Source organism: Drosophila kikkawai, chromosome X (genome assembly GCF_030179895.1).
Source record: "Drosophila kikkawai strain 14028-0561.14 chromosome X, DkikHiC1v2, whole genome shotgun sequence".
Taxonomy (NCBI): Eukaryota; Metazoa; Arthropoda; class Insecta; order Diptera; family Drosophilidae; genus Drosophila; species Drosophila kikkawai.
In genome coordinates, this window is record NC_091733.1 from 32,112,802 (window position 1) to 32,131,047 (window position 18,246).

Below are 18,246 nucleotides of genomic sequence, written 5' to 3' on the forward strand. Positions count from 1 at the left end.
GAACCGAGGGGGAATGGCAACGGCACCAGACGCTCTGAAACTGAGACTGAGACTGTTAAAAAGAATGACAAATGATCGTGCAAGCATTTGGCAAATCCACGATTTCCATAATGAGGGGCATACGCACACACGCCCGGATAAATATTATGGCATAAAACACTTTGGGCGGCGGCGACAAAAACAACGAGAGGATGACGATGAAAACGAGGACGCCACTTGGCGCATTATTTCATGAGGTCGTTACAGTCAACGCGCAGAAACCCCCAACCTCTAGGAATACACCCTCCACCTCCGCCTCCGTTGAAATGGACTGACTGCAAACATATAAATAACAACAGAGGGCCGCTCGACTTTGGATGAAAAAAGGTAACGATAGAGCACAGGGGGGGAAATCAAGTAAATACTAGGACTTTCTGAAACCAAAAAAATTATAAAGAGATTGAAAATTAAATTAAAACTAACTTCAAAAACCGAAACAGTTTCCAAATCTCTTTTTAAAGTTACGAAATTTTATTTGATTTATTTAACAACCTCTAGTGCATTTCTTTCAGTGTCCCAGAAGTGGAAGCCAGCCAAGAAAAGCGAAGCGAACTGCGTAAATAATGCCACCTGTGCTGTGCCTTCGATGTGGATCCAAATGTGAGGCTGGTTTTGCACCGGCGACACTGGAGGAGGACAGCGAAGGAGCTCAAGAAACAGGAGCGGTAGGAGCGGAGCCACACACACTCACGCCGCTTGACAAAATTATGACTTCACTTACAAGAAAACATTAAAGTTTAACATTAAATGGCATGTCATTTGGGACGAAGCCTGACATACACCCACACACTCGCATGACTAACGGCATGTCAGGAGCACATGCGAATCCTTGCGGTCGTGTCCTTGTGTGAGCCTTAAATGGCTTTGCTTCACATCATCAAATTTTGACTAAATTGCATTTTGAGCTGTTTTCGGTCTGCGTTCGAACTGCGATCGGAGGAACTATAACTACGCCAAGGTGAGTCAAGGAAATTGCCTTTATTCCTGCAGTTGACAGCCGGGGACACATGAAGGTAGCCCTGTTTCCGGTTGAGGAAAACGTTTAGCCACAGAAATTACTTATGGATTTTAATGGAAACCAAGATTAGACTGAAATTATAAACACATTTTTAAAGGAATACTTATATTTAGAGCTCACGCTTCACTCTTTTAGGCCTTGGCTGCAATGTACAAGCAGTAGCAAAGGAGAGAGCACCTTTAGAGAGCTTTTTTAAAGTTCCATTGAGCGAATATATATAATCATATTGGTAGCCCAACTTGAGCCATTAGTTTTTCTGTTTGAAGCTTTCAGTTCATGGGCGAATCTATGATTGATGCCCGGTTCAATCAGATTGCCATTTATCGCCAAGGCGAAACTTGTCTAATTATTAGCAAATGTGTGTATTTGTGTGTGTATCTCTCTTCTATAAACGTCGCTCTTGTTGTTGCATTAATTGTTTTATGCATGGCAAAACGCCATAAGGTCATAAATACAATAAGTCAGCCAAGGGAGAAGATATACGGCCGCGACGGAGGAGGGTTAACGGGGTGGCGGCAACGGCATGAAGGCTGGCTCTTTCTCCGCTGTGAAGGCAAGGCGCTCATTAGGATAATTGCAGGCAATTAACTAAATTGCCGCCGCATTTGTCGCTGCGAGGAGCACAGCTCACAGGCAGCTCGCGATTGGGATTTTGGAACTAAAAGCTAGGCAAGGATGGGCGACACTTGGCGCTTACACAAATTACGGCTCATAACTCGCGCATGGGTAGTGTGACGAAGCAACCCATTCCAACAAGAAGAAAAAAAAAAAGCAAACAAATAAGAAATCTAGAGCAAAAAGTATGAGATACCCAATATCTTGTTAAATTGCATTTTAAAATATTTTTAAAAATATTGATAATGTTAATAATTATCAACATATAAATTAAATATTTTATCTTAAATGTTTTATAACTTGTTCAACATAATATATATTTATATTATTCAATTTGCCTTCTAGAATATTTCTTTAAATATTTTTTAAAAGAATTTCTACTTATTTTAAATCTAAATAATTTTTCTCTATATCTTACTCCATTATTTATACTTATAATTTATGAATTAATTTCATTCCATAATATATCGGGTGCTTTTGGTGCTTCATAAAAGACATTTTGCAGACCGCTTTTAGTGCGTTTTAATTAGCTGCCATCAATGGCATCTGAGAGTTTGCACCTCCCCCCAAAAGAAAAATTAAGAAGGTTACGGTAAATATATAGGAGAGGCGGCACGTTCCGCCGACCCGTCCGTGATTAGATGACCGCTGAATTGGTAATCAATGCCGATGCCACCGCTCGACGCTCGGCGGGCTTAATAAAAGCGTACGTGACACGCTCGGCGTTAAGACTTTTCGCACACTTTTGGGCAGAGACCTCCGCCCCCCAAAAAATGCACAGAGAAAAATAAGTTGGAGTTTAAGGATCAAGAAATATGCCTTATAAAACAAATACAAATATCATAATCTTTGAATAAAATCTATATTGTTCCTAATTTTATATCGAAAAGCTATCGATCTTTATTATTATTATTATTATCGAAAATAATCCATAGTTTCCTAAACTTTTTTTGTTACAGTGCCCTTGGACGTGTCTGGTAATGAAATCATTTCCCTTTGCTCTTTTCAACTTTTCACCAGGATTATCAGCAGCAGGTTCGAGGACCAATACCACACCCAATCTCATCCCAAAGGCCAGCGAGTAGAGATACCAGTTAGCAGCCACTACCACCAGTTACTGGCCAGGCCAGTAGAGTTCCTGGTCGAAGAAGGCTCACCTTGGGCTTCTGATCGCATTAAGTTCAGTTCGTGCCGCCGTGTGTTCGTGCTCCACTTGCCGACGAATTGCCAGCGGAATGTTAAATTAGTCCAGAATTCCGTGTCCCCCAACCCATTACCCACTATCCATTACTACTACCACCCTCTCCGCACCCTCTCTGTCCGCCCAAGAAAAGCACAAAGGCAAACAGGGAGGAAATGTTATCTATAAGTCGATAAACCCAAACAATTGTTTCATTTTTGCACTCTTTGTGGGCTTTGTTTAAATAAATAATAATCTAAAGTGTATTTTTAGAGATTTTTAGGTGCAAAGTGAAGATTGGAGATGATTATCAAGAGGAAAAGTCCTAATATCGATCGAAAATATCTTATACTTGGGTATATTGAAGCATATCGATACTAGTTTAGCTCTGTTTTATTTATTTTCTATTTTATTTCCATTGTTATTTATAATAACTATATAAATATAGTTCCTTATTTTATTAAAACTACCTTTATGAAATACTAAACAATTAAACATAAAGTCATAAACCATTTATATTCTAAAAAAAACAAAAACCGAGACAGAGACCAAGAAAGAGACACAGACTGAAAGCCTTCTTGGGTGACAAATTCGTGTTCTGAGCCGGAAAAAGTTGGCCAAACTTTGATTAAAATAAAATGCCATGTGCCATGGCGCAATGTTTTATGTTTAATTTAATTATAAGCATTATTTTTTTTTGTTTTTGCTGTTTCTGCTCGGTTCTCCGGCAACAAATCAACTAAATGGATGTGAAAACAACAAAATGTGTATGTGTGGGCTTAAGCTTTCTAAAAGCGGAATCGATTTATCTGCTCTATTGGAAGGATATATGGGGTGGAGGATATGTAGGGAGGGATGAGCAGCACCCCCTGAAGGATTCCACACACGTCAGCGGAAGGACAGGGGCTCCTATGTGGCACACGCGTGAGTATATAAGGACGAAGCTCCACTGCTGCTGCTGCTGCTGCTTCTGCTGTGGGTGGAGCCTCCGAGTGGCCAGGATATATGTGTGTGTGTATATATATGGGTTCTCCTCCTGCGGCAGTGTGTGTGGGTGCCGCATGTGTGTGGGTGTCGCAGGGATGTGTCCAATCAGAAGTCGGCAATTGCCAGATGCCTTTCTCTCTCGCTGCCTCTCCCTCTCCCTCTCCCTCTCCCTCTCCCTCTCCCTCTCCCTCTCCCTCTCCCTCTCCCTCTCCCTCTCCCTCTCCCTCTCCCTCTCCCTCTCCCTCTCCCTCTCCCTCTCCCTCTCCCTCTCCCTCTCCCTCTCCCTCTCCCTCTCCCTCTCTCTCATTCACCCGCAGGATGTGTTTGTGAAAAAAAAGAGAAGGTAGCCGTGGGGTCAAAAAAAAATATAATAATAATAATAAATAAATCAACAAAAAAATAGAGAGGAAAGAACGAGAGAAAAAGAAAGCAAAGAAAGAAAGAAACGAACCAAGGGGAACCCAGTCAGCTAGAAATCAACAAAAGCCTGTCAGGACAATAAGGAGGCGAGGCTGCAACTGCAAATTCTAGGGATCCTGGGGATCCTGGCCAAAGAACTGCAAAAATTGTTAAGCAGCTGGAAAAACCAACAAGCGAATGTGGATAACACTGATGATGCAGCTCAAGTGGCAACGAAAATGGAAATGTACACTCATACAAATATTTTTCTATATATTTAATAAGAATCGCCCTAAAATTAAAATAATTATTTTACAATTAAGAAGAAAGTTTTCTGTAATTTAATTTTTTACGGTTGATTTTTTCATTTCTCTATTTAAATATGATAAATAAAATATATATTTTATATGTTTTTATATTATTTATATATATATTTTTTTATATTTTATATATATTTTTTTATATTTTATATATTTTTTTTTATCCGACATTGTTAAATCGACCCACGTCGCGATGCTGATTAGGAATATATAAAAGTTTAATACCCTGCAAGGGTATAAAAATCACTCTTAATATTAACAAATAAATACAAAAGCATTAAATTTACCCTTGCAGGGTATTATAATTTTAATCAGACAGTTGCAAAGCAGTGAAGGAGTCAGAACGATCGGAAAAAGTATTTATAAATAAGTTATTAAGAGTTTTTAATTTAGATTTGTGTTAATTTCTCGGCAAAATATTTCCAGTTTTCGTTAACGGTCAAGAAAATCAAAGCAAAGAGCACCAGAATATACAATCCACAACTGTGGATCGTATTCCAGGATCTAGCTTTCGTGACAGAGAGGTTTCAAGCGCAAGAATCAGAAGCACAAAGCCTAACAAGAAAAAGCCGAGGCGGCAGTAAAGAATTTAGAGCGAGAGAGGGAGAGCAGACCAAACGTTATTTGAATATGTGTGGGCCGTAACAAGTGCCCTAATACAGTAGTCCCATTTAAGGACATCATTAAGCGGCAAGGCCATCGCTTAGCGTCCGCCTACATTGAAAATAATTTCGCTTTTGAGCTGTCCGAATGGGGCACTAAGGAATCCCAAGGATTCACGCTTTGCTTTAGCCTGTCTCCATCCCCAACCCGATTCCCTTGTCCTCGCAGGACCTCGCACCCACACACACACACACACACACAAATTGCGATAACAAGAGCGTGCGAATTTTTTTTAAGGTGGCTGCATTCTTTTTTTTTATTGCTCTTAAGGTGTACGTTTTCTATTGGGCATATTGGATGGTGGGTAAAGTTTGTTAAACTAAAAACATTTAGCTCATATTTAAGCACAAAATTGAGAATTCCTAATAAATCTTAGTATTAATTTTAAAATTGTTTTAAATTAAAAGTTTGGTTGCCGAATTTTGCGTTCTTTTTCTTGAAATTTAAAATTATTATTCCCCTAGATTTGTATTTTAATTTTAAATGTATTACAAGATATTGTAGTCCCTAAACTACATTACAGGGTATTCAATATTCGTCATCCTTGCTCTTCAAAGCATTGCCTTTATTTTTCTTTCGCTGTGAAGGGTGCGAACTTTGTCACTCCGTTAACGTCAAGGCCATGAATACATCAGCGCTTTCCACTTTGCCAACCAACAGCGCCGCCGCCTGTCCACCACCCCCTTTGCGATTATTCCAATTGGAGTCTGCAATTGGGAGTTTGGGATTGTGAGTTGGGAATCCCAGGAGTTGGGGCTTGTTTGGTGGATTGTGCGGATTGCACAAATGCCATGTCTCCATGTTTACCATCATTTGAACCCGAAAAATATTTCACACCTTTACGCACACACTCAAACACATGCACACGCGTTCCGGAAAGGTGGATATTATGAGCAGAGGCGTCGCGAAGACAGGGTTTTATCAAAGAAGGGGGTGGTATAATTATTACATATATTTATTTTAATATTATTTTATTAGTATTATTGTTTTTGCAGATTGTTAACAACTCTAGAAGTAAATTCAGGCTTGTACATTGCAGGCAAAGCGTGATTTAATTAGTAATTTGTGATACGTTAAAGGTATCTTTACCCCTAGAACTATACGCCTCTGACTATATGTATGTATGATACACTGAAATATATGTAGGATATGCACATGGAGATATATGGAGATTGCTCGTTTGGCTGTCACTTTGCGCTGGCACTTTGCAGTTCGCTGTTAGGCGTTCTCGCCGTTCGTTCGTTGAAATTCATTATGTCAAAGGCAACGACGTGAAGCGGTTGTCAGCCAAAAACGGAAGAGGCCTTCCAACCGGGATGGAGGACAAAAGGCGGCGTGACAAACGTAACGTAACATAACGGAAGACAACTGAGAGACGACGGGTAGAGAGATGGACTGCGGCAGACATGTGGATATAAAGGAGCGGAAAGGACACGGGACCGATGTCCCCAAACGTTATCTTTGTTTTTGGCCAATTGTAGACATATGACACTATCACCAAAAATGTTTATAAAATTGAAAAGATATTTAAGATATCTAAATGTATATTTTTAAGATATCTACATTTTTAAAATATCTAAAATAACGATACAAATAAGGAGAACTTTCTGATATAACTATATATCGAACCCTAAAGAATTTATATCGAATGGAAAAGACCGATAACTAATTACCAACTAATAACTAGTTACTAATTCTTAAAAAATTTTGTAATATTATAATACATTTTTTTAGATATAATTTTTTAATAAAATAGATCAATTTATTATATAATCTATCTTGTGTCATCTCTCTCTCTTTTCGAAAGAATCGTCATATCTAAATGTCGTCGACAGGCCATTTTCTATAACTTATCTGATTTTAATTGCTTCAAACATGTGCCTGCCATCCCATCTTGCCTATCAAGGACTCGTGTGTATGTGTGCCGCATCCTTTTTGGCGCTGTCAACATTATTTCAGAGGAACAGAAGCTTGGGAAATAGTCGCCAAACGCTCACGTCGTCACTCCAGACAAGTTGATGACCTCCAACTCCAGCTACGTTTCCCCAACTATACCCTCCCACCAAAAGGACCAAGGACCACACTTCCTCCCGGCGCTTTGTCCTCTCCTCCCAAGAGAAGTCTCGCATGTGAGCTTGTTTATCTCGCCAGCTCTCTAGCTGCTGGCTTCTTTTTATGAGCTTTGTCGGGGCTTTGATGTTAATTACCCTGTAACAACGAGGACGTCTTCCTCTGTCCACCCATCCCATCCCAAGCTCACTTTGGTAAACAAAACAGCAGCTATTTTTCTATATATATATCTAGACAGAGAGAGAGAAAGATAGAAAGCGAGATACTTATAGATGGAGTGTGTGCAGCTCGGTGGCCGAGATTATCTCCAAGGACCTATAAATCCAGTCATTAAAGTCAAAGTCACAAGACGCTGCTGCTGCCGCTGCTGCTGCCTTATCAGCTGCAGGGGAAAATTCGGAGGGCAACTCCCTCGCCTGGCCTTCTTTGGTTTTATAATAAAATTAAGTAAAATTCTCCACCACACACACACGCGGGAGAGAGGACTTTGGTAGTGAAATCTCCTTTTGTGGCTGTCGCATCCCTCGATAAAGTCTGCCATATGCCAGCACCACCTGTCCTCTTCTTGGCTTAAAGTCAAATATTGAACTTGTACTTGAAGGAGCTGCTGCTGCCCGACTTCGATGAACTTGGTCAAAATAATGGCTTTATCATCCTGGTTGGGTCTTTGCAGGAGAAGAATATCAATGAGCAGGCATACTACAATAATTGGTAGATCTTCTTTAAAGCCTTTACAATATATTCATTGACTTTTATTTGGTAAAAGTGCCTAAACCTTCTTAAAACATTTAGCAGATTCAATAAAAATAATAAGTTAATTAATAAAAAAAAAACCAAAAAATCCATCACTTTACGATATAATTCCCAACCTGTGCTACCATCTTTCAAGTTAGTTTTTCCTTTCTTGTTACTTCTTATCCTCAAAATTCCCCTAAATTATAAATACATAAGTATTTAACATCTTTAAGGAGCCGCCTTTAGTGACCCAAGGAAAGTTCAAGCTCAAGCTTTTCTTCCCCCCCAAGAGATTTGTGCCTGTTTGTTCATAAAGTGTCCGTGAAAATCTTGTTACAATCTCAGCGTTAAATCTGAGCCCAAATTTGTTGACTGCCTCAGGCCTACGCCACGCCACTCCACTCCACTTCACTCCACTGTCTTGGCCACTTAACCCACTGTAGTTGAACCACCCCGCATTCTGCTATCTGGACTCTATTAAAAATGCTTACAAATGCGCTTAGCAGTCGAGAAATAAATCTCCATATGTAAGATGACAGCTTGGGACCTCCAATCCCAATACCAATCCCAATTCCGATTCCGATTCCGATTCCGGATTCCGATTCTGAGAGCCGATCTGGCTGTCACTTAAAAGCCATAAATAACTCATGCCCCGCCACTACATTTCGATTGCTGTCGATAGCTATCGCTAAGAGAGAGAGAGAGAGCGAGAAATTTGCGAGCCTGGCCAGGAGATGTGCCCTGATTTTATTTGGTCAATGCCAAGAGCAGCTGACGCCACTCACATGGAGTTTTTAGAGGGGAAAAGGGAGTGGCAAAGGATACTATAATTTACCATCCTTCAAGGGTGTTTTCTTTTTAAAGGTGTTGTCAGATCTAGAGTATATATTGCAGCCTTAACCCTCTAAGCCCCACTTATTACATTATTCACAATTCCAAAAAATTAAAGGTAAACGAAAGGTTCTGTTTACTTTTTGTGCCATAAAAAAACTATTAAATTGAAATTGAATTGAAAAATTATACTAATTTTTTGTAAAATTTTTTGTGCTAAAAAACTGGGCTACCGACTTTTAACGTGTGTTGTTTTTTTGTTTTTTTAAGCTGTTGCGTGACTTTAATGCCGGATTGGCTAGTGGGTAGGGATTTGTTGGGATATGCCACAAATGGAATGGCCTGGCCTGACAGGACGCGTTGCAGCAGTTGTGATTTCACTAATTTGTCGTCGTGTTGACTGTCAAATTGGATGCCATGTGTGGGTGTCATTAATGTCAACCAACCCCCGAAGAAGACCCCGCCGGATCCGGCAGAACAGACATACCCAGACAGAGAGACGACTCATTAATGCCACTCATCAAAACTATAACGAATGTTGAAGGGTCCACCGCCCGAATCCGAGTCCGGGGGGGCTTTGGCTCCATCCTCTAGCTATAGAGAGACACGACGCATGAATATCCTGACACTATAAATTTGGGTTAGGTTACCCCGACCCACCCACAAGAAACATACAAGGACGGCGGCGAAATGTGTTTTTGTCCTGATGACGCTGCTGATGGCATTTGTCGCCGTTTCTCTCTCTGGCCATATTCATTCCATTTCCACGTTCTCGTTGTCGTTTTCGTCCTTATAACCCCCCCGTCTCATATATATATAGGCATTCTCTGCTATTTTCGCGTAAATTGCTGCTAATTTTGTTTATCGCAGGACAATTATCCAAGCGAACGAACTGACAAATGAGCCGCACACTTGCTGCCGCCCTTTCCCTGCCCGAAAAACAAACCCAAATGGACATGTGTGAGGGCTTCTCATTGTGTGCGTAGAGACCTTTGTTCCGGCTCAAGGTGTTGTTGGGGCCAAGGACCTGATCCTTTCAAATACGTAGGCTTTACGCAGCCTGAGAGAGTTATTTAAACATAAAATAAGCAAACAATAAAATATAGAAAAGGTTTTAGGGATATAATAGATGTTGTAAAGCCCAGCTAACTACTCAAAAACTAACCAATATTTTTACTCCTCGATATAACTCACATTTCCCCATCTATTTTCTACATATTTATTTATTTTTTTTCGCATCGCTACCAGCCGTTTAACACTAACTAAGCTGCTTACTGCCCGGCGACTTCTTTTAAAAACACAACAAAAGGAAAGCGGCCCAAAAAAAAAAAAAATAAATAAAACGAGGAAAATAATGCGAGCTGTCCCTGGGAACAAAAAAAAAGAAAGAAAGCAAAGAAAGGTCCCAGGAAAATGGAAAAAACAGGAGATGGGCTGCGGGCTGTGGACTGTGGGTGGCTCTCAGTGGCTTGGTGGCTTGGTGACTCTTGGTCGTTTGGTGGTTGCATAGGGCGGCGCTTCGGCCAAGTTAAGAAATCAAACAGCTGACATAAATAACATTTTAATTTAAATACGGTGCAGGACACAATATTTTTTTGCCGTTAAGGTAAGCAGAAGGTACAACAATAACAACGGGGGGAAAATACAGCAAAGAAAAAAAAAACGCAAGCAGAAAATACATATTTAAACAGGATCTCATCCTGCGCCCGAGAAGCAAACAAAATTAAACAGGCGAGGGTGTTGTGTGTGCTGCTGCTGCTGCCGCGGGGAAAGGGAGGAGGAAGACGACATTGGGGAAGTAAATTTTATTTTAAAATAAATTTATCGCCTTATCCGTTGTCCACGGCAGCCGCGGCAGGAACAGCCTCAGCTCCTGCCCAGTCATATCCTCACAGAGGGTATTTGTGCTTGCCCAGATTACAGCCGAATTCAATTTATGGACTCGAAAGTACTCGAAAAGTATTTAAAATACAAAGACAAATACATATTTTGGATGGTAGATTCATAAACTGTGCCCAGTTTGGGTGTTTTAGGTAACAAAAGCTAAATTTTGATGTATATTTCATTTGAATTTAATATATAAAATATATTATTTAATTATATATAATTATATATAAACAGGAATCCTGAAACCCAATTTCTTTATTTTTCGATTGAATAAATTTGAAAATATGTCAAAAAGTTATCATACAACAGGATTTTTTAAGGTATCAAAGAAATAAACTCGGAACACTTTCAAGTTTACTTTCCAATAATTAATATTATTTAGATTTATTAATAATAATGAATTAATATTTATTCAGAGTATTCCAAACTTCGATGCAAACTTGCAAAGCTTTTTTCTTTCTATATCTTTTGCTGTATGTTTGCTCCTTTTTTTGGCCCCATAGCGGCAATTGCCGGACAGCCAAGGAACACATGAGCCCGGAGGAATGGGAACTGGGAAACTGGGAACTTGGTGGCCACCCGCTGGCAGCACTGGACAAGGACGAAGAAGACTCCGCGGATGGCAGTGCCGAGCAGAGTCCCAGCACGAGAGCTTCATTTGAACGAAATGAAATCATAATGAGATTTTTGCGTTCGTTTTTTGTCGCCGCAGAGAGTGGCGCCCGGCGTGGGAAGCCATGGGAGTGGGAGTGGGAAATGGTAATGGGATGGTCCGGACGACGGACAAAGTCAACCTGCGGAAGCAGCAATTGCCATTGCCATTGCCATTGCCATGGCGCGTAATGACAAAAATTCATAATTGGATAAAGGAGCGGACGTGTGCCATAAAGTACCAGGAGATCCCGGTGTCCCGGTTCCTGGCTACCAGATTGAAATTCAACAGCTTTTAAAGACGCCTTATAGCTTCTTTTGATAGCTAATCGAATTCTACAAATGTTTATTAGAATAAAAAACAAAGACAAGTGATTCATTTCGAGGGTGTAAGGGGGGGTTTTGCTTATTATATCCTTGCAGGGTATTTATTTTAGTCAAAAGTGTACGATATTTTATTCACATAACTTTAATTGCTTTAAAATAAATCGCTAGCTAACCAGGCTAAATGATGATTACAAAAGCCCCAACGAATCGCGGTTAATATAAACCACAATTTAATGGCATTCCTGGCAATTTGTGTGCGTCCCTCCCCCGCCCCCTAGGACTCGCTTTTCAGGACAGACTTGGCCTTCCCCTCTTCCTTTCCCGTTCTTTGGGGCAATTGTGCACTTGATTGTTAGCGGCTTGTTGGGCAGCCAACAGGCCGGATCATCCCAGGCCCAGGCCCAAGCCCAAGCCATTCGCATACCGACTGCCATATGGCTAACAATATCCCTGTTCCCCCTGTTCCCCCTGTTCCTGCATCCCCCCATTGTTGTTGTTATTGTTGTTAATGCAAATGCCAGGCATTCGAATGCACTGGCGCGTAATCCGCAGCCGGCAATCGAGAGAGGAGAGACTTGAGAATGCACTTGACTCGAAATGAAAGAATCGGAAAAGAGCACACAGAATAAGGCACAAAAAAAAAAACGAAGGTGGGTCACGCCCTCCAAACCGTCAACAAAAACAAGAGAAAACAACGAAGAGAAAAAAAATATTAAGAAAAACAAAGAAATATAAATCAAGAAAAATACAACAAGAAAAACCACAAAAACAAGAAGCCAATAGAGAAAACAATTGCTGTATAAAAAACACACAAAGGTTGCTTTTATTTATTTACAGAGATTTGATTGGCTCTACTTTCCATAATTTAATGTTTTCTGGTTATTTATTATTTAAAATTTATTCTGAACATTGAATGTAATTTTATTAAACTTTAAATTATAATATTTGAGAAAGCCTACAAAGCAAAATAGTAGATCAGGTGCCTAGAAAAAGTTTTAAACAAATAAATAAACTACAAACATATGTACTTTTCTTATTTCAATTGACAGCGAATGTAATAGAAAATATATAAAAATATTTTAAAATATATAAAAATATTTAAAAATATAAAATAAACAAGAAGAAAAGCCAAACTTTGTCAAGTCAAAGTTTGTTTACTTCTGAGGGTACAATTGGTCCAGAAACCGAATTTTGAATCTATCATAACTAAGCCAAAAATTCATTAATTTCAAATCGGAAAGCAGCACTTTGTTAGTTTTTATTAGTATAAAATATTTGCATACTTAACTAAAAAATTTTAAAAATATTTTTTTTTTTTTAATTTTTGATAGTAAAACTATGTGAAATATTGAAAAAAAAAAAAATTTTTTAATTTTCGTCCGACATTCCTAGAAAGATTCCCCTGTTGATGCTGATCAAGAATATATATGATTTATAGGGTCGGAAATTGTTCCTTCACTAAATAAAATCATAAAACCCCTTAAGAATATCTAAAATATTCACTTTCTTTGAATAAATATTTTTAGATATTTTAAATGTTAATTTTTTTAATTAAAAAAAGCATAACAAAGCCAAAAAAGCATCAAATTTAAATCGGAAAGCTTTTCTATGCTAGTTTTTTCAAAATTAACAAATCTGTATACTGAATTTTAAATTTTAAGAAATTAAAATTTTTTTCATTTTTTTTTAAGGAACTTAAACAAATTTTAGGCCCTTAAAAAACCGGAAAAAATCGCCAATCATTTTTTTCCTCCGGGAATAGCTAGATCGACTCGGTTTTTTGTGCTGATCAAGAATATATATGATTTATAGGGTCGGAAATGACTCCTTCACTAAATAAAATCATAAATACCCTTTAAGAAGAATATATTTGAATTCTTTAAATGGATATTTATCCATATTTTTAAATGATCATTTTTTAGAAATATAAATTCTTTTAAAAATATCATTATTATCAGCAAAAACAAGCATAAAATAATAATAATAAAATCATTAGGAAGATAATGAGCAGATATCACAGAAAAATCAAGGAGACTAACCAATCAGAGAGGGAACCTAGACAAATGTGAGTACACAAAGTCTACATTTTTCAGCTTAAAGATCTGGTTAATTAAGTTAAACCCCTGATAAAATGTTGACAAAAATGTAAAACATTGCCTGTTGATGCTGATGAAGAATATTTATAATTTATGGAATCGGAAATGACTCCTTCACTAGCGTTTAAATGAAATTATGATACCCTGCAAGCGTATACAAATGTATCTTTAGCTACTTGGGGATATTGTTATATTTAGGGATTTCAGAATTATGGTTTTCATTTAATCTCCTGTCTGCAAATTCCGATCATTCCGATCAACCCTTTCTTTTTAAAATTCCACAGTTAATGTCTGCTGCATTTTCAATGTGTATTTAATCGTGTTGAATAACTGAATTTGGCACTGCCTTTGCGTCCGTCTGCTGTCATTGGGTAATTGTATTAACTACAGATGTAGCCCGTACATACTGTACAAGATCGAGGGGAGCTGCTAGATGCTAGCTGGGAGCTGGTAGAAGGAGCAGCATCAGCTGCCACAACTAATTAGCTGGGGACCCACATGCATAGGCAAGCTGCGTTAATGGAGTGCGTAATGGGTTAATTTTGGCCCAGCAATTCCCCCTCACACACTCTCTCTCTCTCTCTCCGCCGACTGTCAATGTTTGCACTTTTGTTTAGCAAGGACAGGCCAATGGGTGGTGGTTGGTGGGTGGTTCTGCGTGTCGACGTGTCGACGTCACAGTCAGCCTAAGTCGGATTCTGGATTCTGGCTTCTGGATACCGAATTCAGATTCAGCAGCAGGCAAAGTCGCGCTCTGACGACAAGTTAATCACATCGTGTCCAATCAGGCGAGCTAATCCCTCTGACAGGCATCGACACTGCCTCATCCCTAGACTCATCCCCAATGCCTACTTTGATATTCCACTAGCCGGCAGTGTGGCACCAAGAGTCCCATGACTTTGGTAACTATTTTGGCAGAGTTAACTTTAGTTTTCACGTAAAAGAATATATGTTTAAGAATTATATCTATCATGCCTTGGAATACAAATTTATTCAATATTTTTAAACACAACTCGTTACTTCCCAAAAAACTCGCTACTTTTTCATTTTTCCCAAGCGTTTTTTGTCAATAAAAAAACCCCAAAAAAATACATAAATAAATCATAAAAATGACAAAATTAATAAAGCTCGTGTCTTCTCAAAATGAGATCTTTGTAGTGCCCCAAGCCATAATAAAATGCTCGGGAATAATCTCGCTTTTCTGTGAAGACGACGACAACGACGAGTTGGAGGAGGAACCCTTGCCCCTGCCCAATGTAAGCTCATATATTTTGGAAAAGGTCCTCACATGGGCCATGTATCACTACGAGGTCAAGGAAACCACAGACTGGGATGCCGACTTTCTAAATATGGACACGTGCACGCTGATTGCTTTGGTGGCTGCAGCCGATTACCTGGACATACCGGATCTATGGGGACTTGGTTGCAAGGCGGTGGCCAATCTAACGATGGACAACAGCAACGACAGTGCAGAGAGTTCGCGGCAAATCTAGAAATTGGTATAAACTCCAACAATCCAACAATCTCCAACAATCCATAATCCCATATATATGTGCACCTACAGCTCTTGTTGTTTTTACAGCCTTCCAGGGTATTCTAATGTTTTCTATATTAGTTCTTTTTCATTTAAAATTGCCAATGTAAATTTAAACTTAATTGTAAACTATTTCGGAAACTAAATTAATTGTATTTTGTATTCGTTGTTTTTGGACTTTTGGTTTCCTTGGTCTAAAAGTTTTTCCAACTCCTCCCTGGAGAAAGCGTATTCAAAGTTCTGATTGACACTCGGCTGTCTTGATTATTATTACTATTATGGATGTAAAACCTCGCAACAGCTGCTGCATATCAATTTGTGGCCTGATCCATGTCACAAACTTCTCTGTCTCTCTCTGCTTTTTTATATTTCCTTTTCTTTTGGGTTATTGGACGGACTTTGGCCTAAGCCCGGTTCCGGACATTGGCAATTTGCATTTGTCGATTCCACCAACATCATCGACATTTCCTAGTGGCCAATTATCGCTTAAGCTGGCTGTGCTCCACTTTTGCTGCCTTTTTCGGAGGCTTCAAAGTTTAGATGGGACACGGGGATTCTCCGTTGGCCTGAGCCAGTTTAAAAATTCGTTTAAATTCCATTGCCGAAAGTGGCCTGTTGTCCCTTGTTTGGTTTGAAAAAAAAAAGAAAGTCAAAAGCAAAAGCAAAGTGAAGAAAATAAAGGCTGGGAAAATATGCAGGAACCGCGAAATTGAAATTTTGGCTTCGCCTGGTGGCGGCTTCTTTGCATTGTTTGGAATTGGGAACTGGGAACTGGGATTGGGGGTTAAGGGATGGCTGGCTCAATGGCTCACCCACCTGATCCTAAGTAAATACAAGGACAAGCGCTTCATGCATGTGACTCTGACTCTAACTCTGGCTATATATTTTTATTCCCTTTTTTAATTAAATGAAACCAGAGGAATTGACCCAAAATGCAGAATAAATAAATATTTTACGGGGTTTTGGTTGCTCCTTTTCGTGTTTTTCTGTTTTCGTTAATAATTATTTTCACAAAAGGAGGTGGAAAGAATTCAAAAGATGCCGCCGCACATAGCCATTGTTTACTGTAAAAACAAAGCCGAAACGCGGCCAAAGGAATGAGAGAAAAAGGGGGTAGCGAGGAAAAAAATAAAAACAACAATAAATATTTCACCTTCAATAAATCATTTTCCCATTTTTTGCTGCTGCCCAACAGCAAATCCCCTTTACACCTTCCACAGAAACGGAAACAGAAAAAAATACAAGCAAGAAAAAAGGGTTTCTTGTCAACCCCAAAAGAGGGGAAACCCCTTTTGTTGTCCTTAAAAAACACAACAAAATTAAATCGAAAATATGTTTAAATAAATGTTTAAAAATAACATTAAGAGAGATGACTAAAAGCAGAGAATGTTTTGCCTAAATATGCATAAATTTTACATTAAAAATATGCATTTAAGCCACATTTTAGTTTAAATGCATATTTTTAATGTCAAAATTAAGCATAAAATAGTGAAATATATAAAAACTAATAGAGGAAATTAAGAAAATTGGAAAAACCCCAAGGGTAACCCTTTTTGTTGTCCTTAAAACGCAACAAAATTTATTTAAATAAATTTTTAAAAATAAAATTAAGAGAGATGACTAAAAACAGAGAATATTTCGCCTAAATATCCATAAATTTTACATTAAAAATATGCATTTAAGCCAAATTAAGGTCATTTTGTGCCTTAAATGCATATTTTTAATGTAAAAATAAAACATAAAATAATAAAATTTGTTAAAAACTAATAGAAGAAGCTATTTTCTGGCATAAATCTGCTCTAAAATGACACTATCTCCACCTAGAACCTAGAATTATCCTGCATATTTCCTTTACCAACTGCAGGCAGCAAGTGAGGGGACACCTCCTCCATCTCTCCGTATGGCTATGGCTACTTGGTAACACATATCAATTTGGCTTGGACAGGAGAGGAGTTTGCTGGCTGGACTTTGTTTGTTTGCTGGCTGATAAATTGGCACTCAAGTGGATTAAAATTGTTTGCAGCTAAAATAAATCTCTGTGTGGCTACGGACGACATTAGTCGGGGAGGCGGAAAAGGTAACTTCCTATAGAAAATTTCTCAGTTTTTTTTTTTTTTAATATCCTCATCAGCAGCCTGACTTCAAAGAGCCCTCTGCTTATTAGAGCTCAACGACGACGATGGCATTTTTTGGGCGCATTTTTCAAGAGCCGCTGTGCTTTCCACTGGGGTCATCAGCATTTTTATTCCGTTTTACAACTTTCAAGTTTCGTTTTTCGTTTTGTTTTGCTTTTGAGCTTCTTTTTTTATTCGCAGGGCCTTAAATATTTCTCATGCATACTTAAAATTGTCTAAAAATTAACATATTACTATAATCGTCGATGCTACCGCTCTTTGTACGCATTCTGTGTGCTGGCGAGACCTTGGGCCCGATCCAAGCCAGTCGCCGCCATCCTAGAGACATGGCAGCCAAGGCCAATGGCTAGCTACCTCATATTTCGATCCAGTTCGGCTGGATATATATCTATATAAACATCTATCTATATCTATCTGCCTCAAACTAAGCAAAGTTCTCGCGGTGCGACTTAATGTGCCTTGTCATTGACAGCCAGTAGTCCAGCTGTCGACGCCTGCCTCTTGCCAAATTAAACTATTAAGCCGCCGCGCACAGTGGGCTTAAGATAAATTCAAATTTGAGATTTTTAGTCTTAGATTTTCAACTTGATTTTAGTAATTTCAAAAAAGACCCTAAGTATTTGTACATTTTAATAATAATAATAATAAACATAATCACTTACCCCCATCCATTATCCATTATCCATTATTATATTTGTATTAATTATTAATCTTTCATAAAAACGACGAAAATTAGCAGAGTTATAAATAGTAGATGTA

At 38.7% G+C, this 18,246-nt stretch overlaps 1 protein-coding gene across 1 annotated transcript; it reads left to right on the forward strand.

Annotated features, from left to right (window-relative positions):
• The first annotated feature begins 14,858 nt into the window (after positions 1-14,858).
• LOC108070896 (skp1-related protein-like) lies at positions 14,859-17,398 on the forward strand. Its single transcript, XM_017161556.3, has 2 exons — positions 14,859-15,317; positions 17,217-17,398. The coding sequence occupies exon 1, from the start codon at positions 14,928-14,930 to the stop codon at positions 15,309-15,311; it is 384 nt and encodes a 127-aa protein (XP_017017045.3). The 5' UTR covers positions 14,859-14,927; the 3' UTR covers positions 15,312-15,317; positions 17,217-17,398.
• Positions 17,399-18,246: the final 848 nt, after the last annotated feature.

Bases quoted from the DNA above. Each gene is read 5' to 3' on its own strand.
- LOC108070896 (XM_017161556.3), top strand. From the start codon at position 14,928: ATGACAAAATTAATAAAGCTCGTGTCTTCTCAAAATGAGATCTTTGTA.